We start from the raw sequence: 26,190 nt of genomic DNA on the forward strand, positions 1-26,190 counted from the left end.
GCCCCGGGCGGGCGCGGGGGGCAGGATGGGGCCGACAGCCCTGCGCCGGGAGGGGAGGACGCCCCTCGCTTCAGAGCGATTTGCGGGGCTTCCTTCTTTTTTTTTTAATTATTATGTTTTAGTCATTATTGAACACCCCCCCCCGCCCCCCCATTGCGCATGGGGGTGAGAGCAGCAGGTGCAGGTAACAGGTAGGGTGGCCAGGCGTCGCTGGGCATCTGCCGCGCGGGAAGGGGAGCTCGCGCACCAGGCGGGCTTGGCGCACGCACCGCCGCCTCGTGGCGTCTCCCCCACGCTCCTGCGAAAGGGCTGCTGGAGGGGGCGAAGACGCTGTTAGGCCTGATCCTCTTTGTCTTCATCCAGGCCAAAGTCCCGCTGACGTGAACGATAGGTTTCTCGGTAAGGAGTGGATGAGGAGGCTATCAGCTAACCTGAGCAGTGCATTTAGATAATCTTTTCTTTTTCCAGCGATGTCTATTGCACTTGCTGTTTAATCAGTAGCACCTGAGTGGCATCAGACTTCATCTGAAAGTCCACATGACCTGGGGAGAGAACAGATTTATTGAACTGATCGCTAAGAGAAAACCTTGAGCTACTAGTGGCTTAAACCTTACTGCTGTTTTGTTTTATGATTTGGTGTTCTGGTTTTGGTGCTGGTTACCCTCAGTGCTTCTGCAGATGTGGACTGCAGTTATTTTTTATACCTACATTTGCCTGTATTCCAGTAGCTGCAAAAGGCTTCCAGCAAAAAGGATTCCCGCTCTACAAGCAGGACAGCGTATGGTGATTTGGTGCAAGTGCCATTTGCATACCATGAGATTTACAAAGGTTAGATGAAATTTATAAGAAATTTGCCTTTGGCTGGATTAAAATTTCACTTCTCTATACTGTTATGCTGGCTGACACCTTTTTTTAAATTCAAAGATGAAATTTATAGGATTCAGAAGTTGGGGTTTTAAGAACAGCACTCTGCAACTATAGGCAATATTAGGAGACTGGATGGTATTTCTTGCAGATGATGCTGTAACAATATGTCTAATGTATTCTTTTCAATATACTTGCTAATATTCTTTGTGAATGATACAGTTTATGAGTATAGTTTTCAAAATATGCACCATCTGCCTGCACACCAACAAAAAATGAGCTAGGGATTTAAGTTGTGAATGCCTAAAGTTAAACCACTAATTCCTTTTCTTGGTATGAAAGCGGACTGGTCAATTTTCAGATGTTTTGTGCATTTTGGATCCCATAGGGAGCCAACAAAGGGGAATTAGTTTTTTGTTACCTGTAAAAATAAGCTAAGGCTTATTTAGGAGCCTAAAATAGGTTTATGGAAGCATCATCTTTTTTTTTTTTTCTTAATGTAAAATATGCTCTGATGTTGTGAAATCAGTTTACAGCATTTCCTTTGATGTGTTTATATTATACTATAACAACCTTATTTAAAGTTTTAAGGGCTTATATAGTAGTATTTAGAAACATGATAAGCAGCAAATAGGTTAGGTTATATCTGAACTTAAGTTTCTTTAATCGTTTTGTGGCTTGATAAGGGGCAAGCGTTGTAGCTTTCTCAGCTGTTACAAGGTCAGACACAGAAATTACCCAATAGTCAATGCGCTGAAGTATGCGATCCCCGGAGGTAACCACTGTCAGGAAGAAAACATGAGGACCATGCACTGCAGTATTAGGGAAAGACTTTTTTCTTTATGAGCTCCACCTTCACTTTTTTACGTTGAAGGGATGGGGAGGAGATAAGGAAGATAATTGTTGCCTTCTCATTTGCGACAACATAAGTGGAAGTCAGAAAGTCACATATTAGCTTTAAGAAGTGGAAACTACATGAGATGAAAATTTCTGCAGCCCATAGAAGAATGTGAGGTCTCAGTAAGCATCTCTCTGTGCATGCACATAATTGTACAGTGCCCAAAGTATTCTACATGTGGCTGCAAATAACATTTTCAGAAATGTTTAAGTGATTTATGTGTCAAAGTCCCATTTTTCAAAATGATGTTGGCACGTAAGAACGTCACATAACACTGAAACCAGTCAGACTTTGTGCATATAGTGGCAATATTTGTGCAAATAGTGTGCAGTATTTACCTAAACCAGAGCAATGTACACTTTAAATTTAAACTTCTTAAAGATGACTTAAATTTAAGCCTGATATTGATTGAGTTTCCTCCATTGCTTTACACACACAGATGATATTTAAGATCATATCAGATGCAATCTCTGGAGTTCTGAGAACAACAGATTTGTTCTAATTTGCCCACCTTTTGTTGCAGTCCTTCTCTTCTGTGTCATTTCTACATACAGTAGAGCGTATGTAACTGACTACCGGCCTGCCAGGCATCAGATCCTTGGTTTTAATATGTTTGTGGAGCACCTGAAGGGTTTGATACAGAGGCAGCCACAGCATGTGGCTCCTCTGTCATCCCAAAGCATTCCCGTTTGCCTCTGCGTGACCACTGTGGCAGGTGCCAGGAGATAACAGAAAACAGATTTTAACAGTCTGGGGCCAGAATCATCCTCGGTTTTATATTAGTGTCTTTAAAGTGGAGGTGGAGTACGGTATAGCTTGTCACAGAAGGGCTGCAGTTGTGCAAAGAGAAGGCGAATGCCTGCTGTATCCCCTCGGTAGTTTGCCTCAGTGCGGATCTGATTGGGGAACAGCTGCCTAAGCTTGCCATGAACCTTCCCAGGAAGAAACTCTTAAGTAGAAGGGGAAAGGGAGGTACATGTAATACTTCTTCCTGTGTCTTTTCCATACTGAAAGTGCCCAAGCCAGGCCAGTGGGAACTTGTATGCATACCTTGTTGAGACCCTCCACTTTCATTCCTCTTACTAGCTTATAGTTAAAGTGAAGTACATTTGTTCAAGGCCAGGTAGCCTCTGTCTGCAAAGAACTTGCAATTTGAGTGTGAGATAGGAGGAATCAGAAGCATCTGACAAAGCAATGGAAGCAGTAAACTAAATGGTGAGATGATCTCCTCTGTTATGGTAAAAATACATTTTGGGGGGAAGATGTGAAGAAGCTGAGATATAATTAGGTTCCCTCCACTTCAGTTTAGGGATAATCAGTTATAAAGTAGAACTACTTCAATTCATTAATATTAATGGCTCTGCATACTCTGTCCCAAAAGAAATTTGTATGACTCTTAATATTTATTTCCAGCTGAGTGGTTTTGAGACTTGAACTGTGAATGGCACAGAAAGAAGCAGAAGGATGGATGATGATGTTTTAATTGTGTTTGTGCTTATGGTCAGTATTGTGACAGCACAAAAAGAGGCAAATGAATGTTACATCTTTGAAATGCAATTATTACATTTATTTTAGCACTATGACTAATTCTACTTAAAACATGAGTATTTTAAATCAGACAGCCATGTTCAAAAAAGATAGTAATGCAGTACTCCAGCAGGTGAGTTATATCAGATGAACGTTCACTATGAGGAAGAAAAGACTGAAACTAGAGTAGGTGCTAGATAAGCTAAGCTCTTTGGGTTGAATTCAGATAGGATACTGGCACATGAAATTTGTCTTGGTCTTGACAGGGTTTGTGTCTGGTTTACGTTTTGGCTGATATCCTGAGGCCTAGCTCCATTAGGCAGGGTGTTGTGTGCACTCACTGGATCCAGCTTTGCAGAAAGAGAAGTGGCAGCAGCAGCCACTTCAGCAGTGGTCTCACCACTGCCATCTTCATCTCACCTACAGGGTCTTCTGGGGCATGACATGAAGCACCGGGACCGGGGTAGAATGTGCAGCAGGCACTCAGAGCAGGGCCCAGGACTTTGTCCCAAATGACTCTGCTGTCCTGCCTTTCTGGGGCTCGGTTCTTCTTAAATTCAGTTTTCACCCAGTAGCATCATGTCAGCTGAAGAGGTGGGGCCCCCGACACGAGATGCCCCTAACAAGCCTATAGGCTTTAGGGTGCTGTCTAGAGTGATATAAATTCATCTTAGGTAATCCAGTTTTTGGATGATTGCCCTAACCTTTTTGAGACTGTCTGATCAGCTGGCAGCACGGTGGGAAGCTGAGGTGGTCGTGACTCGGCAAGGTTTGATCTTCCCTCAGTGTTGTTTCCACCAGGACCTGCTCTGTCAACTGGTGTATAACGCTTCCCTGATTCTTGTAATGCATAAACATATTTCTGTATAACATGCATGTTAAGTAAACCCTCATGATCCACACTGTATGTTTTGAGTTATGTTCTTTTGCTTTACGTTCACCACTCTGACATGTTAATTCACTTACTGAGAGCTGATTGTACCTTATCCTGCAAGTCCTAAAAGAAAAGAGGCCCATTCGGGTGTGTAAGGAAGAAGTATCTTTCTTCATGGGATTGTTGTATGCTACAAATTCTAATAGCACTAAGTAAAGTGATTAAGCCTCAAGAAAGGCTGCATTTAATACGCAGTTGTTTTCATCATTTTCTTATGGCTGGCTTTGCTTTACCTCTCTTCCATAGTGCTGTTTCTTTTACACACCATTCTGAGTTGTCCAATTCCCTCTGCTCATTATAGAAGAACAGCTGGTGGCATCTAAAAATATTTTCTGGGTTTTCTTATTGTTCTTTTGACCAGGGGACAAAGCGAGACACTGTGGTGCTGTGTGTTGATAAATGCAAGTCAGAAGAAGTTTTTTAAAAAAAATAAAAATTGCTTTTTCAATGTCTTCTTGTCATTGCTTCCAAATCAGATGTCCTTGGGTTGCTAGTGAAATGCATGTTTTTTTTTTTTTTTTCTTTCTAATTAGGAAGCCTCAGGTGATAGATGAGGTGATGAGAATTGAGTTCAGCCCTCTTCTGCATTACTGCTAACGATGAGTGCCCTGAATGTCTAATCAGACCGACACTCATTGCCTAGTCTGTGATGGTTTCAGATGTGATGGTCTGGAATGCCATAAACAGAGATACATGTCTGTGTCTCTGGGCCAACTCTGTAGTGTCAAAAAATAACATGTTTACAGTAAGAAAGTGCTTTTCTAGATGCCATATGGTACCAGGAGTTGTGCAAAAGTGGTGAGAAACTTGGTCATTTCTCTAAGGAGTGATGCACAGGGACCTTAGTGCCAGTTGGATTACACTGGTTTGCTTAGATTGGACTGTGGGTGTAGTTTTTTTTTATCAGCCCAGCTAGAATGGGTCAATCACAGGTTTGATCACAGTCCTACTACTATAAACCACTATATGTGTTTATGTTTTATTGATGTAATCTAACCCCCAAACAGAGTGTAGAGGACCTTACATTAGTAAATCCCCGAATGCTTACGAAATGCATCCTTCCCTCTGCGTGGTGGGGCCCTTTGGTTGCTTTTGCAGCCACCAGTCTGAAAAACTGCTGATAAAGTGCTCGAATGGGTAGACAAGGCCAAAGGGTAGGTTGGAAAGACCCAGTGCAAAGCCTCAGGGTGTGCTCGGACAGCCAGACGTGTCCGTCCTCACAGCTCCTTGCAGCTGCCCCCAGGCCATGGCTAGTCCTGGGTTCTGCTGGGCTGAGACGTCTGTGTGAGGCTGGGCATTAAGAGGGTGAATGGGATGATTTCTATTCAAAAGCAAGGTAGCAGCAAAAAGGGAAACTGCTTTTTGAGTGGGGCCAAGGTGGGCACCCTCACTCCTTTCAAAATGGGATTCAAGCTCCTGGGAAGAGCCTGCCCCAGAGCCTGGCCTTGCAATGTGTATGAGTACTGCTGTAAACCTAAGTCAAGCCTATAAGGATTTTATTAGTGCGCGGGACAAACAACAGAGCAAAAGGAACACAAACAGGAGTAACAGCAGATGATTCCATGGCTCTAGAGGCTAGCAGTGTTGGAGGTTTACATCCTTTAACCTTTGTAGTACTGCAGTTTAATATGGGTTTATATCAAACTGCAACTTCCTGGGGCCTTTCATGCTTCCTCCAGCTGGATTTCGCAAACTGTGTTTGTTTTTCCCTTTAGATACTTTAGAGGCATCCTGTCTTTTGTCACCTCTCCGGCTATTGTTAATTCCCTGGTTGTGAAAATACAAAGTAAATAAAAGAAAGCTCAAAATTTATTAGCTGGTATCAAATCTAATTTCCCTCTCTTCCTGCTCTTTACCTTTTTTCTCTTGGTGAAAGAGAGATCTCTTGAATTGTCCATCTGAGAGAGGACAGAAATAGGCAAGGTGCAAGAAAGAGGGCAGTCATTTGGAAAAATGCAGGCAGAAAAATATATTTCAGTATGACTAATATACACGGAGACTAATTTGGGGATAAGCTTAGAAATAGGACTTTTTATTTTTTAAGAGGAGAGGAACATTTTGGCTTGAACATGAGGTGAAATGTGAGCTTGCCTGGACAGACTAAAATTATTCAAGCATTGCAATTACGTGATTTGATGGATATGAGAGGAAATCTTTGACAAGTGATCAGCGACACATAATGTTTACTGTAAAGCTGCATTTGGCAATATGAGTATAGAAAATAGGTTTTATAGTTTCAGCAAATAATGGTAAAGTGCGAGCCGCAAGTGATTATAATCCAATACAAGTACAGCTATATCTGGTTTAAACCAGGAAGAGCTTTGTAAAATTGCTGTATAATTTTGAACCCACTGATAGACGAATGCTTTTATAAGAACAGTAGGTGGTTGACCTCTGTGATCGCTCAATGCCAGGTACGTGAGACCCAATTTTAAAAATAGCAAGTTGATTAGTAGCTCTTTGCTAACATCAAGTGTTGGACAAAGAGTGAGCTCTGGCATTTCCTCCCAAAGTGGAAACCTGAGCAAGGCTTGAAGCGTTGTGCTGACTCTCTGAATGATACGCCTGAAGCATCAGTTTCTTATTGCTCCTTGAATTTTGGCCAGTTTAAAATGACTTAGAGCAACATTATTTCAATTCTATCTTGCCTGAATTTGTGGAACCTTCTAATGCTACTACACTGGTTAATAAAAGAAGACCAAATCCTTTAGTTTCTTCATGATCTGAATAGTGTTACTGACCTTAGTGAGGCAGGCAAGAGTGTTCTTGAAGGTAACCCTGCAACTTTTGTCTCCAAAAAAGACAAAGTAAAGCCACTTTTATATTAAGGGATTTACAATTTTTGGCGGCTATAATTTGGATTCATTTGCCATTCCTTGCTCTATTACTGGTGCTTGCTCTGTTATTTGTCACAAATTTTGAGTGTCATTTTTCCTGCAGTTCGGATTGCTTTCTGTCAGTTGATATCTTTCTGTGCCTTTTTTTATGACTAGTTGTTAAACAGTCCACATCTTTCACTGATCATTGAACTGGTTTTATGGGAGAATAAAAGATAGTGTACAGAATTATGTTGTATTCTCATATTGGCAATATATGAAAAATATCAGCTTTTAGCAAGATAGCTGCCACCAGCATTAAGCACAGATTTTTTTCCATTGTTGAAATGCCTTGTAATTATGGAGCGTAGCCAGATCCAAACTTTCTCAAAGGTGACAGCACTTCCAGAGCAGTAGGTTTTGGACTGGTTATTTTTAGCAGAGGGTCCAATTCTGTTCCATGTCATGGAGACTTTCTGTTGTTCCCAATGGGAGGATCTGACCAGGAAACCAGCTAACGCTTGTATCGATTCTGTCTTGTTTTCAAGTTATTTGAAGACGTCTAAGGCCAGGTCAGGCATAAAACAGGATTTTTAGCAGCACTGTTGAGGCCTGCTTCAGGGGCGGGGCTGAGGAAAATGAACTGTGATTTGGGATTGCCTGCGTGTAGCTCATTTGCAGAAGCCTGGGCTGTTGGCAGAAGCGCGGAGACGAAAGTCTCGGTGCCCTTGGCTTTGCGCAGCCCTGTGCCGTGGGCGCGCGGGGCTCTGGGGACGCCGGCTCAGGCCCTGCCGCTGCAAGCGCTGGCTCCCTCCGTGAGCGGCTGCGCCCCTGCGCGGCGAGGGCTCTCGGGTCAGCGCTGCCTGACGTGTTTGTCCAAAACAGTACATGTTCAGTGATAGCAGCAAGGGTTAATTAATTAGTTTAGTTAAGTACGACTRGACTGCGGGCTAAGCTTTCCTTCATTTGACTGGTTCAGTGCTCCAAGGGTGAAGTTAGCAGATCTTTGACAGCAATGTGGAGAGAATTCACTGTTTAATATTTCCTGCTTTTTGTTGTCACAACCCTGCTGCTATTTGCATGTCCTAGTGTGTTACATGCACTGGAAACATTTCCTCATGTTGGAAACATCAGAAATGTTCTTGTAATTGTATCATGTGGTCCACTCTGAGGTGCAAAGCTATGTGCTGGAAAGCCTGTTACAGTCAAGGGGGCTTTCTTTAATCGGGTAAGTTTTGATCAACATTTGGATATGTTTTCATGAGCCTTTGATGTAAGGCCCCAATCCAGAAAAGCACTTAGCCGTACATACTTAGCTTTTAAGTACAGTTGTTTAAATGTTAAAGTAAATGCCATAGTACTCTCTGTTGGTTTAAGGCTGAATTGATAAGTTTCTAAGAAGCTGACAGGCTCCATCAGTGGTAGGGAAAATCATCCAAAATCTCCCCTAAGTACAACTGAAGACTTTTAACAAGTTCTGTTATTCTTCTCTAACTTGGGTCTACGTTCACCCTGTTAGCATGAGTGACTCCTCTTCTATTAGTGTAAGTATCTAGGAAGGTTTGAGAATACTTAATGGTGGGCATGGTTGAATGAATTACCAGCAGATTATCACAGAAATTCTGCTGTGACTTGAAATGATTTTTTATCTTTAAGAGGGGAAAAAGGGGAAACTCTCAATGCTATGGAGTCTGCAGACTTCCTACAAAGACAATTTGGGATTAACTGATTGTTGTCTTTTATAGTTGGACTTATTGAAATGTTGAACAACAGTGAAAACATTCAAATTAAATTATTTGCACAATACTTCTGTGCATCTTTTTGAAATGTGTGGATGAAAGTTGTCCTGCAAGTTCAATTGCTTATAAGGCAGTACTTCCACTGATGTACAGGCTCTTGAACACTTGGGCAAAAAGTGGGTGAGAAAGACTGGAAAAGCAAAATATATTAGTTAATAACAAATGTACTGATGTACTGTCTCAGTACTGACAGAGGAAGGGAACCATGGCATGTCTGTGTTACAAAGCCAGGCTGTTGTCTTGCAGCAGTGAAATGCACAGTGAAATCCTAGAAGACAGGGGAGTTTGCTGAAAACCTCAGATTGGGTTCGTGTTTTATTGCATGTCACTCTGGAGTTTTATATAWTTCTTCCATACATGAAACCAAAGTGTTGTTCTTTGTTATGTTCAGTTGTTATATTACTTAATGACATAAGCATGCATGTAATGGATGCTGGACCAGAAAGTCTCTGCCCTGAAGAGCTCATGCAGTCTGTTAAGTTGGAAATCTCTTTAATGCTAGCAGTAACTTAGCAAGGGCAGTGAGAGACAGAAATATTGCTGACATCCTGCTTGTGAGTTAAAAATTATGTATAAAATGATGATACCTGTAAGTTCAGCTTAGCTTTTAGAGCTTAGGAAGAGTTCCCAGGGCTACGGGTTCAAAAGACACTGTTTTGCTTATAGCCTAAACTTATGTGAGACAGTCTGAGCATTGGCTTATAAGGACTCTGGCTGCATTTCAGGTACTTAATGTTCTTGTGAGTGACTTGCTCTATGTCTAGTTAATTTTTAAAAGGGTTTAAAATAGTTTAGAATAGTTTGCTGAGCACAGAGACAGTGGATACTTGCAGTGGCTCTGCAAATGGGAAATCCTTCCTTCCCTCCTCTCACTTTGTATTTGAATAAAGATTGGTCACATCCTGCCCTGTATTGGTCTCTCACAGGTACAATTACAGGAAAATGATATCTCCCTACTTCCCAGGCAATGAATGTCAATTCTGGGTCCTTCTGATCTTTATAATCCTTGCCACCAGTGGTAAATTTCTTTACAGCTACTGTACAAATATACTGGAGTCCTGGGGAAAATCTATTAGCCATGTTGCTATTTAATATTTGTTTTCTTCTCATTATGTTAAGGGTAACCAAACAGTTCTTTACCAACGTATTTCTATCACATGTAGCTACACCATGTTTTGCTGAAATTCTGCCCATCTCACGGGCATAATTAAGATCTGCAGGAATACCCAAATTCTGGAGAAGTGACTTAGAAAAGTGGTTGTGTGTAGTGGATTCTGTGCACATCTGGTGTATGGTGCTTGGCAGCACGTATCACCTCTTGAAGAAGTTGTACTTTGGCTAAGATACAAGATAGAAATCCATTGCTCTCTGTGTTGTTAGTGCAAATTCCCTGCAATTTTAATAAGGAACTTACTGCTTGGTTGCTCTGGCTAGATTCCAGCACAGTTATATTTTGCCTAAATAAACTAGCCTGTTATTTAAATAAATCTGCCCCTGTCTAGATCTAAAGTATGTTATTAAAGGCAGTTGCTGTTTTTGTGGAAGAGCTGGTTATTTTTCAGTAATGAATGAAATTGTTCTGATACTGAGATGTGTGTCTTTTAATTTCCTTTGACAGAGAATTTGATCATGTTGGGAGCAGTATGTTGTTTCTTCAGAAAATGTGTATATCTGTGCTTTCACCCCAAAGGGGACATTAGTGCAGTTAATTGTACTAAAAAATTTTGTTGTTTAGTATTTACAGTGTAATCTAGTTTTCCTACATTTGGTACTCAACCAATGAACAGTGCTTATTGTCTGGCCTTGAAGGGGCTGAATGTTTGGTGCAGACCTTGATTTAGTAAAGCTAATTCCAGAGCAGGACAAATGCACATTAGCCCCTACTTATCAGTGTTGCAGTGGCAAATTTACATAGCAAGTGAAGATTTCAGCTCAGTTTTATATAAAAATAATGGTAAGTGTGTCTCCTTCAGTTCTGAAACTTGTAGAGCTTCACAAAATGATATGCAGTTATACAGACTTTATTTTTTCCTTTTTTTTTTTTCTGGTAACACCATCTCTTTAAGGAACTTCACTAAAGACACTAGTGAAGTTGTGAAAATACAACTTCACTAGTGTTGGAGACTTTGCAAACTGTTTTTTGCTGTATGCACTTGTTTATTATTTGATATGAAAACCAACCTTAGAGTTACCATCTTTTAGGCAGGCTTCATCACGATCATATACAGATGATATGCAATCCAAGTATTTTTATTTTCTTTATCTAAAAATTACAGAAGCAAGGATGTGAGACAATGCAACGTAGCCTTTGACAAACTTTTTATAAATAATCAAAGATTACTGTTGAAATATCTGTATAGGAAGATACTCTTTCTTTGCAGAGCAGGGTGAAAATTCCCAGTATTCTATCAATTTTACTTTGAAATGGTTTCAGTTCTTATTACTGAGAAATTCTTAAAGGCTAAGAATCCTTAAGTTGAGTTAAAGGACTTGAGTAGTTATGCTTGTAGTAGATATGCCATTAGGAGAGATGTATCCTTGGCATTTCAAGATTAAAGGGTCAGATTGTGAGTCTTGTTTGTCTGAAGTAAATGGGAATTTTGCAATGACCTCTAGTGCTATTGCTATTGGGCCAATTTGTAAAATGTTACACAAAATATCCAGAATTTTAAACATTACTTTTATATTAAAAAAAAAGACCCAAAACAAAAAAATATTTTTTWAAAAAAATAAGGTATGTTCTTTCAGGGAACAGCTTGGATGTTCAAAAAGCTGATAATAAAGAAGATGTCTTTATATCTCCCTTACTAGATATTGTAACATTGGCTAACATAGTTTATTGCCATCCCTCAGGATTATGAAGAGCAAAGTTATCTTTTGATTTGAAATAACTACACTAGGAAAACTATAGTGTACCAGATGACTTATCCTCATTAAAAAAAAAAAAAAAATCTGTGGTAACTTGTATCATGTGATGGCATGATGAGATATGTTGCACTTTGGAGATAAAAACTTCTTTGACATCCTTTCTTATGGGTGTTCACACATGGGTTACTTGAGTGCCAGCCCCTTGCTCAGCTGGCACCATGCTTTGTAGTTGGTGTGTAGGCTGATGCAAAGCGTCCTCGTTACACTGGGCTGTGTTCTCCAAAACTGGCCTTCACACCTGGGTTGTGATGTACCCCCACCTCAAGATATAGGCAGATAACACTTGATTTCTGGGCTATGTCATGCTGGAAATAAAGTAGCTTGAGGGAAGCCACCTGAGACTATGTGACACCAATGGCTTGTACAGAATTATTTTGAATTACTAGTGCTGTTACTAAATGTAAGTGACAGCTTCTTTCTCCTCTCACAAGGCTGAACGTGTTGCCCCAGCGAATGTTGGGAAGCCTGTCAGGAATGCAGGATCTCTCATGTGGTACTGCTCAGCCTGCACCAAAAAGTCTCCTAGCCATTCCATTATACCCACTCTTGTTCATGAGAAGTTTAGTAAAGTAAGTGTTTAAAAAAAAAAAAAAAAGCCTTTTTATTCAGGGCATCCCATAAAATATATATATTTTTTATTCTTTAGTTCCGATAATTGAAGACTAGTATTTACAGGAAACAGATTTCAAGAAGACCAGAGTCCCAGGATGTTGTAATATCAGAAACATTTCAGTGTTTTCCTTGATAGCTCAAACGATTAGGATGAAGTGGTTTGGGAAGCATGAGACAATACTGGTTGCTAATGAGAATCCTGCTGAAAGATTTTTGAGAAGAACAGAGCATAGCTGCATAGCTGCTCTCAAAAAATGAAATTCACTTTGCTGCTTCTCAGGCTTTTCTTTGGATTGAATTTTTGTGCCTGGTCTTCAGTAGGTGTCTTTTGAAGATAATTAATTTTTCTGCATGCCTTGCTCTGTCCAGCCCTGAGGATCTGCCATGGTGATGTTCCTTCATTCTGAGCTCAACCAGACACAGTTCAATTAGTTGTTCCCAGAAGAATACACATCCACATTAATACCAGCAAACTATTTTTTAATAAACTCTTTCATCTTTATCAATGGGGGCCTCATTCAGACTACATTAAAATCAAAGGAACAACTCCCATTGGTTTTGATGGAAGCTGGATCCAGGCCTTCAGACATCTTGGTATTTCATTTGTATAGCTCTTGACTTTCCATAACTAAAGGATTAGCTATAAGATTATGTGGGGGCAGATAATATTTGAGAAYGTGAAGCAAAAGTAAGAAACCTCAAACAGACCTGTTTTATTAAGGATCATAATTCCATTCAGCAGATAAGAAAGGTATTCTCTTTTATAAGAATTATTGCTGAACTCCAGCCATAAAATGCTACCAGGAATATTCTTAATCAGCTGAGTTACAGACATTCTCGTGAATTTAATTCTTTACTAATTCATGATATGAAAGAGACCTTTTACAAACAAGCACAGAGACAGGTACTTATCATAAGCATTTTTACAAGGCAGGTGTGTACTGTGCAGGGATAATTTTTTGCAAACATCAGAAGTAAGAAAGGAGTCAGTGTTTATTATTGTTTGTCTTGTATGCCTCATCATAAATCAGGACCCTACTGTGCCCTGTCCTATCCAAGCTTACTATCCAAGATAGACAAGAGGTAGAGAGGCAATGAGACAGTTTTAATCGTTATAATTGTATTTATTTTTTATAGTACGATATCTATCTATTATCCATTTTGTTGAGGTGACAGCTCCCATAAATTGCAAGAAGATTTTCCTGTGTTCTACTATTGTTTAAATTCAGTCATGGAGTTTTCAAAATTTGGCAACCAAAAACCTGTTGCTGCTTTGGGGAATTTTGATCCTGGGAGACTGGAAGAGGTTCAAAAACTCCCAGAGAGATTCTTGGAAAAATCTCTGTACCACAGTGATTATTTCCTCAGCTACACAGCCTTCATCAAGTCGGTTTTCAGTGTCCCTGGACGTCAGTGGAAAAATCCCACTTGACATTACGGTTAAGTGCTAGGTCTGGTCTTTGAGAATGGTCCCAGATTTTTGCATTTTGCATTTCACTGTAGTCCTAGTTCAGGAGACATGTAACCAGGAAGCATCAGTTCTTAAATGTTAATAACAATAATAAAAAAAGGAATCAGTCATCTCTTTCTGGTTAAACAAATAAAAATAATTTTAAAATCTTGATTTTTTTTTTTCCAGATTTTCACAGGTTTAATAAGATTGCCACACACTAGTCTTCTGGCAGGAGGAATGTGTAGTCATTTAAGCAACTCCACTTCTATTATATATGTGTTTTTTACTGGTCCTCTAAATCGTTTTCATGTTCATTAATAGAGGCAGACATAAATCTCAGTATTCATATTTACGTGGAGCTCTGTAAAGCTTGGGACTGAACAGCTGGGACTGGTCAGAGCCATAGCTGTAGCTTCAGCTCATAGCGTTTGGTTTCATCTAACATCATGATGGGAATCATTGAGATGTTCAGCACATACAGCAATATAGACATTATAGTGCAATTTTTGACATTATGTTCTGAAGGTAAGGAATGCAATTATGTCTGAAATGTCTTTTCAGTCCCCAAAATCTTGGATTGAAGAGGTCTTCAGTAAGAGAGAATGTGCCAACATCATTCCCAGTTCAAAAGACCCTCACAGGTAAAGCAGTGAATTTTTCTTTCTGCTACATTTAGAAAGAATCAGAATAAATTTTTATGGACTTTGTGTGTAGTTTCAGTGCAGTTCTTTGCAGTTTTGTGATGCCTCAGTTAGTGATTGCTGACRTTTATAGATACTGTCACCAGTACCTTTTAAATGAGGCTGTTTGAGTTACAGATTGGCAACTATTAACCTTTTGGGGCTTCTCAGATATGTTGCTCTCAATCCAATAACCAAAACTGTGGTATGCCATCCAACTGAGAGAGAGAAAAATGACATGCTTCTTAACGTCAAATTACTACTGCACTGGAATTCTTAATCCTGTTTTACTGCTTTCTTCCTTCCTCAAAGGATAAAGCAGAATCTGCTTTAAGTAAAAAACAATGTCTGCTGTTGCTTATGGTACTCTGAGATGCAGGTTTCTGCTCAGACTGGCAAAGAATGTAAAAAGAGTAAGAAAAAAATCAAATGTTCAAGCCAGGTTTGAGGAATTGAAAGTACAAATCTTCTGGATTGTGCACCCAAGACTGTGTAGCTAATTGGTTGTATTGCCTAAATAAACCCGGTGAGATCACATGTCAAGGTGTAAACTTGCAAATTTGATCATATAGTTTTGAACACGTGGATAGGGTAAATGATAGCTTGTCTATGAAATGCAGATTGGACATACAGTTTGAGATTTAAAATTCCAAACAAATCACTGAAGTTATTCAGTAGATCTTTCTAGGTTGAATGTGGAATTACACAACCTTTAATTCTGTTGATTAGAATTTTTTCACAGGTGGATTGATATTTTATGAATACCATTACAGGTGCTTTCTTTTATACATGCATGTATTAATTATTCATCTGTTGTCACAGATGTTCTGCAGGATGCCAGGTCTGCCAGAATTTAATCAGGTAAGGCTTTATAAATGGAAGTCTGTGCTTTTTAAAATGAGCTAAAGAAAAAATGGATGTTCCTGGTCTAGGAAGCAACAATAGCAAAAATATCCTTCTTCTGGAAATGTCATGAGAGCCTTTCTGGCGACCTGTTGGGGAAAGTTTTACTATAAACCATGGTACAATAAATTGTACAATAACCTTCAATTTATTCAAAATAGAAAATTTTATCCAAAGGACTTCTGCAGGTGTCTTTGTCTTAATCTTCTCTTGAGGAATGAAAGGCAGAAATATGTCTCTAAATGGGTAACAATTCCAGCTATATCCTGGGTGCCATAAAAGAGAGGGTGATGAGGGTGGTGAAGAACCTTAAGAATCAAGGAAAGGGGAAGAACAAAATGAAGGGAGAAGGAAGAAGACAATAGACACTTAGATATTATAATAGACAGAATAGAATAGATTACAACAGATATTATTTTTCTAAAGATTTTTCTCATCTTCACTGTCCTGGCTGTTCTGGATTCCTGCTTTTGGGAAGGCAAACAACAAAATGTACATCATTTTGGTGCTTTTAACTGGTGTGTGGATTTTTCAGGCAACCAGTATTTGTGGCTTGTGAATCTTTTCAATCCAATGTTTGTAGTAGCCGTTGTTGTTCTAGCGGGTGTCTCCAAACGGCTTTTTCTATTGCATGTTTAGGATAATAAATTMGCAGTTGTTAAATCAAAACTTTAATTTTCCTTGACAATTGTTTTGCAATAAGGCCTTTTCTCTGAAAGCTGAAGCAATAGAAAACTGGGAGTTCCCAATAACTAGTGACTAACAAGGTTGTGCAAACTGTTCCTGTCATCTGCATGAGCATGACTATTTGCGTTTTGATGATACATTCACATTTTATTTTGCTTCTAAGGTTTGCATGAAGCGAGAATCAAATTTTCTAAAAAGCAAATAAAACACTCCTGTAAATCAAATCAATGTGAAGGGCATTGGCCTTAAAAGTAAGGTGAATGATCTGTGAAACATATACTCTTAAAGGGTCTACTCCCTTTATCTGATTTCTGTCCCAAAAGAATGACCACAGTGTGGTTTAGCCCCAGAGCAGAAGAGAGATCCAAAGATTTTGCAAGCATTCTGGAGGTGGAAAGGCGGGGAGAATTTTACTGCTTCCTGCTAACTTGCAGATGAGTTCAGATGAGTTCAGTAAGGGAGTACTTAAGATGTAGTTTTCATGCTATTTTAAGTCCATTTAAATTCAGACTACTGCAGTTCTGTCTTTCCCTCTACCCCCCCCTCCCCCCAGTGATCATGTTGTTAGTTGGTTCAGGAAGCTCATTGATATGAAAATTAACCTGGAAAAAATAAAAAATAAAGATTAGTTTTGAACCAGATCAACCTTCTAATCAAACACTGTGTAGTTATATGAATGCTAATACTGCAGCGAGAGAGAGGAGGAGAGATGGAGGAAGAAGGAGAAAAAGGAGAGAAGCCACAGCGTTTTCTTATTAAATTATTTTTCTCTTTTACCTTTCTCTAGGTCTCATAGATTTGGATTTTGTTCCCCTCTTACTGCTGTTAACTTTTTGGTGTGCATTTTCCTGCTTTTTTAATTCATATAAATCCTATTTGTCCATCTGTCTGTATATGCAGGATGTGTGTGTCTATCTGGTGTTCATTTCAGTCAGCCATTATCTTCCAGGTACATTTTCCTGAATGATAGCTAATCTTTTTACTTGTATATTTTAAGATGCACGGATAGCTATGTTCTAGCAGAGCTTTTCTTTCAAATTTCTGAACAAGGGAAAAACATTTCCACATGAGTGTTAAAATTGGTTATTTTGTGTTTATTAGATCAGAAATGAAACCAGTTTTAGGCTTCCTGAGACTTGTGAATTTTTCATAACAGTCAAAAATTAATGTGAATGTATGTGATGTATACCGTAATTTGACCTAATACTTTAGGCAAATGAGTTTTTTTCTTTTTTCCAAATGTAATCTCTTAATGATGTTATTTAAAGAGAACTTTCAAGGTTTGCAATCAGTTTATGAGTGGGTTATGCAACTATTTGCAATTACTAAATAGAATAACTCCATTAAGTACTTGCTAATCAAATTTGAGTAGTGTATTGGCACATTTGTTTGTCCATGCTTCCCGAGTGTGTTGAACTGGCCTATCTCCTCTTCAGCGCAGTGCTCCCAATACATCCCAGGCTGCTGTGCCATGACTCCCAGACTGATCTCCCTGTGCGGTTATTCAGCAATGTGGTGCTGAACCTCTGGTTCCTTGTGCATCTCCATGGTTTTTGCGAGTTATCTCTGTAGCTGACCCTTTAGGCACATTTCTTGGATACTGGCTCTAACATGCTACCCGCTAGGGCACTGGCTTTTGTAATCTTGTTACTGCATGGCTTTAACGTCACCGTCGACCCTCCAAGTTTCTCCTTGTTACTCAAAGCGTGACTTTTCCAGGGTGCTGTTCCTGCGTCGCTCCACGTTACTCCCTTCCTCACTGGTAGCTTGGTGAGCCTCTAAAGTAAGGAMGGAAGAGCTATTGCAAAGACACTTTGAAGCTATACATGGTGTATTCAGAGGATCACAGGATGATGCAGGCTGGCGGGGACTGCAGGAGGCCTCCAGGCCACCCCCTGCCCAGAGCAGGCTCAGCCACAGGGCGGACCAGGTCGCTCAGGGCTGGACCTAGCCAGGGCTTGACAGCCCCCGAGGACAGAGCCAGCACCACCCTCCGGCCCGGACCCACTGCTGGGCTGTCCCCGGGGCAGATGTTTCTCTCCATACCGAGCTTGCTCACTTCCATGACGCCAGCTGTCCTGGCGCTGCCTGGCCTGGCCACGGCTGTGCCCTTGTCCTCGTCCTCATCCTTGTCCTTGCCACAGCTCACCGCAGCCCAGTTGGCCCCTTCCTCCCGCCTGACCGGGGCCCTCTGAGTGGCACCTGCCCTCCCACATAGCCACTGTTTCCCCCAGAGTCAGGGTCTTTACAACGGGATGGAGCGCCCTCCATCCCCTCCTCTGGGTCCCTGATGGAGACACCGAACAGGACAGGTCCCAGCAGAGACCCCTGCACTGCCCCACGTGATGCTGGCCTCCGGGTAGGGTGCAACCCATAACCACCACTCTCTGAGCCCGACCCTCAACCAGTTTTTTACCCATCTTGTCCTCTCACCCAGAAAATAACATCCCAATTTGGATACAAGAATATTGTGGGAGACTGTGTCAAAAGCCTTTCTAAAGTTGAGGTAAATGACATCCACTGCTCTCCCCTCATCCACAAAATTGGTCATTTTATAACAGTGTGTAATCAAGTTGGTCATGCATGATTTACCCGTGGTAAATCCATGCTGACTGTTTCTGATCACCACCTTCTCCCTCATGTGTGCAGATGTGGGCTCCAAGAGGACTCGTTCCAGGATTTTCCCAGGGATTGAAATGTTGCTGACCAGCCTGCAGTTCCCCAGATTTATCTTTTGCCCGTTTCTGAAGATGGGTGCAACACTCGCCTCTCTCCAAGTTGCTGGGAAACTGCCCTAATCTCCACAATGTGTCAAAGCTGGTGTATAGTGGCCTTGCGAGTTACATCCACCAGCTCCCTCACCAGCTCCCTCAGGGTGCAGCCTGTCAGATCCCAGGGACTTGTGTGGGTCGAGTGCTCATGAGCGGTCCCTGACTCGATCCTTACCCTGACTGGTGGCTCCTCTCCTCTTTGAGCCCTGTCACATACAACACAAAAATCTACATCAAAATACAAAGAGCTCCATGTAATGTCCTAGTTTGATTTCCTCACCCTTCCTGAAAGTCTCCTGGTCTTGACTTTTGACTTTCCAGATAGCTCAGGAATTATTTGCACCTTGTCCTTCCTGCTAAACACCTAGAGAAAGCGTGCCAACTTGAAGCAGAGCAAGAGCTGTTTGGAAAATACCAGTCCTTTTGAGTTCATACATCTGTGTGGTAATTTTAGGTCTAAAAGCGGGTGTATATACCCTGCGGTGCCTGTGTTAGGTCCACGTGTAATCCTCTACTGCCTGCTCAGTGTAACTGAGGCGTTCTGCAAATGTGACTGATCCCTGTGTGCATCTGCATTTAAACATTTAGCATGCAGTACAAATGTTGTTATTTACTAAAATAGTTCRGTGTTCATTGGCCCTCTCAGTTTCAAGATTACTGCACTGATTTGTCATGTCAGATGGTTAGTTCCTTTCCATAGGATCTTTGCTATGAAAAGGCAGGTTGCTGCAGTTCTTGTTGCTCTAGGAAGGGCTGCTGATGTTACTCTGTAAGGCACAATAACATGAGAGGTAGTCCTTATGTGCTGATATTTTGATGGTAGCTTTYTGCAGTGCTAGGCTTCAACAACTCTTTAATTCTCCACTGAACAAGATTGCTTGAGTTATTAATTCCTCAAGATTCTGGGATGCCTTCCTTCTCCAGTCTGCTTTTGTAGAGCTTTGACATTTGCCTGTGCTGAAAAACTAAAGTGCATACATACTTTATATGGTTCATAGATGTGTCTGAAAGTGCCTTTCTAAAACAGTACACCTGCTTAATTTGCTTAGGGCTTTTTTTTTTTTTTTTGATCCATTTATCTTTCACCATTTAATTCTCTCTTATCTCTGCAGAAAATGTTCTGTCTTTCTGCATGTTACCTCTTTAGAGTTTTGCAGATCAAGTTTACATCTAGCCTGCTYCTAGATCCACAAGTAATATTTGAAAGTCCCAAGGAATTCATTAAGTTTGGAATGTTGGAGGCTGCTTGGTATCTCGCAGAGTAGAAGGAAAGTGATTCTCTAAATTTCCCAAGAGTATTTTAACATCAGAAATGTCTAAAGGGAAACTGGAGTATCAGATGTTGTTATAAATTACATCAAAGTTAATTCTGTAAAACAGGCCGAAGCCTGTCAGAGCCTATATAACAGTAATACTGATTGAATTTGGAGCCCAGGCTATTCATCTGGTTGCAAGCTTTTAATGCTAACTGAGCTTCTGCTAAATTTCCATTAACATTACACTTCAATCAATTTATTTTGTATATTCACTTTGCTGATGTCCAAGAGTTAGTATAAAGGTCACCCTTAATTTCCCTCTAGACTTAAGGTCACTTCTCTCCTCCTGGTTGATGACTGTAACTCCAAGATCTTCTTCAGTACCTAGAATAACATGTGGTCATAACCACAGAAAAGTCTTGATGGCCCAGAATATTCTTCTTAACCTCACATATGAGCCCARTAAATCTGAACTGCATTGCTCAGATCAGAATTGCTTCATGGGACTGTCAAACTGTTATTAGTGTTCCCAGGTATAAAAAAAAATGTATCCGTCAAAACATATTTATGATTTTATTCAATGTCATTTTGCCATTACTGAATTTTTTAATCTGAGTTTGTTTTTGTTATCAGAAAGCTAGGAAATCCATCCTTGTAGGAAAACTTTTTGGGCTATTCTGATCAAGATCCTACAGCTGTGTGCAAGTRCGTATGCTATAAAATCATTTCTTTATTTTTAATGTGAGGTGTTGCTGTGGACGGCTGATTGGAGATCACACAGAGGTAGACTGTAGCTGGCCGATCTATCAGGCTGCCCTGCAGAAAGGCGATGAAGAATGGTCTGTGCAAAAACACACAAAGACGAGTCCAACTGATGCATTTGGAACGATCAATTTCCAAGATGGAGATCATACTTACCATGCCAAGGTTTGGGTGTAATTTGATTTTTAATAGGTGCTGGGTTAATATGTGCTTTTTTGTAATTTCAGTGTAAGAAAGGCAAAAAGTGAGGTTGGGCAAATATTGGATTGCTAGCCCTGAAAGAACGGGGCAATGTACAAGTAACTCAAATTAGAGTGTGTATACAATATTTTTAGGTTGAGCTTCACTGAGATTAAGACCAACCTGACTTGTTCTCTGTATTCCTCACTGATACCTTCTATGCTATAGCGTTAATGTCTTTCTTTGTGAAAATTCTAATGTTTCACAAGATCTTTAAGATGTTAGAGCTGAGAACTTTCTCAGATATTTCATTTTCTTCACTTGGAGTATTTAAAGGATATTTATTTTACCCATGATTATTTCTTCCAGTATATTCGACTCTCTTATGACAGCAATTTGGACCAGCTGTTGCACCTGATGGTTAAAGAATGGCAGATGGAATTGCCAAAGCTAGTGATATCTGTTCATGGAGGCATTCAAAATTTCAAGCTTCCCTCAAAGGTCAAACAGGTTTTCAGCAAAGGATTGGTCAAGGCTGCTGAGACTACGGGAGCATGGATAATTACAGAAGGCATCAATAGCGGTAGTATAATTCTTTTTCTTTGTTTCAGTCTTCATCATATATGAGCATGTACAATTAGGGCAAATACAATGTAATTGTATGATAATTTGGGATATTCTAGCACAAAATAAGGGAATTTTTATCAGGAATAATGCATAATGCAAAGAGTGACATCAGACTGCTTTGCTGTTGACTGACATTCTTAGGTTTTTTTAATTTTTTTTTATTAAAGAGGAAGGAAGTATTCTGCATGTAATAAGAAGCACAGTGCCAACTGATAGTAGATAAACAGAACTTACATTGCAGTGGATTTCATCTACTTCCTTAAAACGTTCAGGTTCTGAGGACTGTGATCAGCATCTTTAAAATAGTTTTCAAATCTAAATTGAATTCATATTTTATAATTAAGAAAGTTTAAAATTATGATAATCCATTAACTAGCCTGTTAATATCTGAAATTCCCTAGACTATGCACAAAAGCTGAAGTGGTCAGTAAGCCAAGGAACTGAAAAAATCTTTAGCTTGTATTCAGTCATGTGGCCTTAAAGGAGACTATTCTGTACATCAGAGAGGATTTGAATTTACACCTGACAGATGAGCTAGGGTGCTTGGTTATGCTTTGTGCCATCCTGGGGTAGTATGGACAAACAAGAGATGACATGAAGCTCATGGGAAAATCACCTTGTTTGAAAACMGTCATGTGAATGATGTGCTGAAAAATAGCACATTCATTATTAGATCAATTTAATCCTTTTTGATGAAGGAATGATCTAAAAACTTTCTATAAGCTAAAACTACAAATGAAACTTTTTTTTTTAATTGTCTTGTTCAAAGCCATTCAAACATGTTTCTATTTGCATGTGTGTTTTTTTTTTTTTAAACTGTCAGTTGCTTAGACAAAATCTGAACTTTAATCATTGCTGCTTTACAATAAAGTCTTAATGTATATTAGCTCAGGTTGCAAGGAGTACCAAGCACAGGAAGAAATAAAGACTCATTCAGTTAGCTGAATATAAAAACATAGACATGCAGCAATTGAAAAATTGGAAAAGATCATTGCCAAACTATTTTCCATTAACTTAAAAGTTTATTAAATCCAAATATGTTTTTGAGAACGTTTGGATGCTTAAGGTGATTTTTTTCTGTGTTTTTTTGCTTTTCTTTTTGCTCTTAGTTTGTCATTCTAAGTTCTTCCAATAGAGTGAGGTGTTATATTTGAAAGAATAGAGTCTTTAATGTGCAATGAAACTAATTGAAATGGTTAATAATTAAATGTAAATACTAACAAAGTATTATATGTTAGTATAAATACTAACAAAGGCATTAGTTTCAATCTTAGTTCTGAGAATATTTATACAAATAATAAGGTATTTATGCAGGTAGATAGATCCATTAGCAACATGTATGAATAATGTTAATTACAAATGTGCATTGACTTTGGTGCATTACGTCTGAACCTTACTATTCCTGCAGTGTATGTCAAATGTACAAGTGAGGAGGATAGTTTTATTTCTGCTCAAAACATAACCGTAGAATAAAGTAAATGATGGAGAACCCTTTCACTGGTGTTCTGTATCAGGAATCCAAATGTAGCAGAAAAGTGATGCTTACTTATGCGTTTAGGAGTGTCTAGGCATGTGGGGGATGCACTGAAAGGCCATGCCTCCCCGTACCTGCGGAAGATCTGTGCTGTTGGGATCCCTCCCTGGGGCATCATTGAGAACCAGAGGGACCTCATTGGAAAAGATGTGAGTTGGACACATTTTGCTAATAAAAACCTTCATGTTTAGGGATATTTTAGCTTTGTTATCTACATCATTTTCTGCCTGCTTCACTTCACTGGTTTGATTTTGTTGTCAGTAAAAGAAATCTTAGATTTTTGCTCAGCAGTTGAATTCTATCGCATGTTGAGGCACTGTATTTTGCTTTTCATGTGTAAGTAATAGTTTTAAAATATTTATGTTTTTATAGGAAATTGCTATTTCTTTTTGAAATTTTGTAGTTAACTAGGCAATTGTCTTGTGCATGCAAATTGTGTATTTCTACATTCATGTGGTTCAGAATAAGCAACCAGGTTAATGGTGTACACAAGTAGGCTATTAAAATGCATAATTTTTATTCATAAGCTGCAATTTTATGTGAGTGGCAATGTGAGGGCACAATCTACATAACTGTTTAAAAACACTTGACAGGTAAGGGCAAGATCATTCCATGTATATGACAGGTCACTTTTTTTAGTGGAAATACAACAGGGAAAATTATGCCTCTGTGTTTTAACTATTACAAAGAAAGGCAGGCAGTGACTCATCTCCTCACTAAGGACTGTAAGCCTAATCATAAATGCTTTCTATGGTATTAATTATATTTTTGTTGCTGTTAAGAATCAAAGGAAAACCCATGCTTGATCAGAGCAGCAAGAAGCATGATGGAGACTTCCACACAGTATGACAAAGAAATATAGACAAGTGAGGCAACACACGAGGTGATATTTTGCTGGTTTCTTTGAAGATTTTTTTATTTTGATTTTCTCAGGTAGTTTGCCTGTACCAGACTCTTGGTAATCCACTCAGCAAGCTGAGTACCCTCAACAGCATGCATTCTCATTTCCTAATGGCAGATGATGGGACAGTAGGCAAGTATGGGAATGAAATGATGCTCAGGAGAAATTTGGAGAAGTACATATCACTTCAAAAAATACACACAAGTGAGTACTGCCTTGGTCACAGTTTGAAAATGCTATCCTAAAAGTCATGGAGATACTTGGTGTTTCCCGTTACATGATGTGTGTCTTCAGTTGCTATGGATTTCACTGATTGAAGTTGTTCAATTCAAGTGTCTTGAACTCGATCAGGAGAAGTGGAAAGGACAGCACTCTCAGAAAGAATTAGGCATTTGGAGTAACTCACATTTTGGTTTCTCAGTTGCAGAAACATCTAAAAGAGTCAGATTATTCTGAAAGTGCTGAGCATGTGCTCGCTTTTCCRCAGTTTTGCCTGGTCTTTATATCAGCACGAGAGAATTTCCCAACATTTTAACTAGATGGTAAGACCATCAGATTCAGTAGCACTTGGATCCTTCTCTGCCTATTTATGATACTTTTATCCTCATCATATCTTGCACTGCATACCTCAGACCTCCTTGGGAACAGAAACACAGACTGCTTGCAAAAGGGAAACTTTTAGTCAGTGTTTCTGTTAGCCAGATTTTGTAACTTCCGCTTCCATTGTTTGCCTATGCAGTATCTGAATTATAGTATAGAAATCATAAAGAAAGTGTTTATTACCTAGACAAGTATTTCTTTTTATGCAATAGATCATTTAAGCAATTTCTGGAAGTTGCTTCTGTTCTAGAGGTTTAAATCATGAGATTTGTTAAAAATATATTTGCAGAGTTTTAATATTGAATGCTTGCTATCTTTATCAGCTCATGATATAGTTTTTACAAACTTAGAAACCTACCCAAAATCTTTCTAATGTGTTCATGTGTACAGCTTCTTATTCAGCCTCTAATGTTTTTTCTTAATATGGCTTTTTGTCACTTGTATTTCCTATTGTTTTTTTTCTATTTCTCTTGCATCTTATTTGACAGGTATTTCTAATTATTAAAACAATGCCATGCTGCTGTAGAACTTGTCAAAGTCTGTAAAAAAGTGCCTGATTGCTTTTCTATATGTACAAGCAAGCAAATGGATATGGACCTCATTTCAAACTCCGTCAAGTTTCCTTGTATGTGTGAGAGCTATTGCAAAGTGCAGAAGAAGGATATTTTGCATAGTATGCTCTTTCTTTCCAGTGCTAGGGCTGCTTACAATTGCATCAAAGGGTTTTCATGACCTTTTTGCCCCAGTTGCAGATGTTCTGTGAAAGTCAGTCTTAAAAACTGTAAGTCAGATTAGAGATGGTGAAGACATGATTTCCTCTCCATTGAACCACATAGTTACTGTGAGATTCCTTCAAGAGTATTCGTTGATGAGACGTTCTGATCTGTTTTTTTTTGTTGTTGTTGTTGTTGTTGTTGTTGTTTTTGTAACCAAGACCTGTTTGTAACTGGTTAGGTGTTTTTTGAAACAGGAATGGGCCAAGGTGTACCCATAGTTGGGTTGGTGGTGGAAGGAGGCCCCAATGTGATCCTAATGGTGTGGGAGTACGTGAGGGCCAGTCCAGCTGTCCCCGTGGTGGTCTGTGAGGGCACTGGCAGAGCTGCAGATATCCTGGCTTTTACCCACAAACACACGGGTGATACGGGGTGAGTAGCGGCATACCGCACCTCCTGCTTGGTTTGCAATATTGGGAGGGACCTGAAAATGCCTGTCTCCAAATCAGAGAGAGAAGAGATTCCTGCCTCTAATAATGACTCCACTGTGGGCTTTTGCTGACTTTTACTTCTCTGAAGTGAGAACAGTACCTGTTCCTTCCCTGCCTCAAGCCAGTGTTTAAAAAACTATTCTGCCAAAATTACTAAGGCTTTTCTGAAGAGGAAAGCTTTGAAACTACATCTAGCTATTCTGAGTTATCTAAATGTTTCTAGCCTCTGGCTAGGGTTGGTGTTGGGAGACCCC

At 39.6% G+C, this 26,190-nt stretch overlaps 1 protein-coding gene across 1 annotated transcript; it reads left to right on the forward strand.

The window, feature by feature from the left end:
• The first annotated feature begins 14,371 nt into the window (after window positions 1-14,371).
• LOC112974910 (transient receptor potential cation channel subfamily M member 6-like) lies at window positions 14,372-25,881 on the forward strand. Its single transcript, XM_026084371.1, has 7 exons — window positions 14,372-14,472; window positions 15,334-15,372; window positions 20,875-21,055; window positions 21,440-21,653; window positions 23,256-23,380; window positions 24,165-24,336; window positions 25,703-25,881. The coding sequence occupies exons 1-7, from the start codon at window positions 14,372-14,374 to the stop codon at window positions 25,879-25,881; spliced, it is 1,011 nt and encodes a 336-aa protein (XP_025940156.1).
• The last annotated feature ends 309 nt before the right edge of the window (window positions 25,882-26,190 follow it).

Source organism: Apteryx rowi, unplaced genomic scaffold, assembly GCF_003343035.1.
Source record: "Apteryx rowi isolate R43461 unplaced genomic scaffold, aptRow1 scaffold_638, whole genome shotgun sequence".
NCBI lineage: Eukaryota > Metazoa > Chordata > Aves > Apterygiformes > Apterygidae > Apteryx > Apteryx rowi.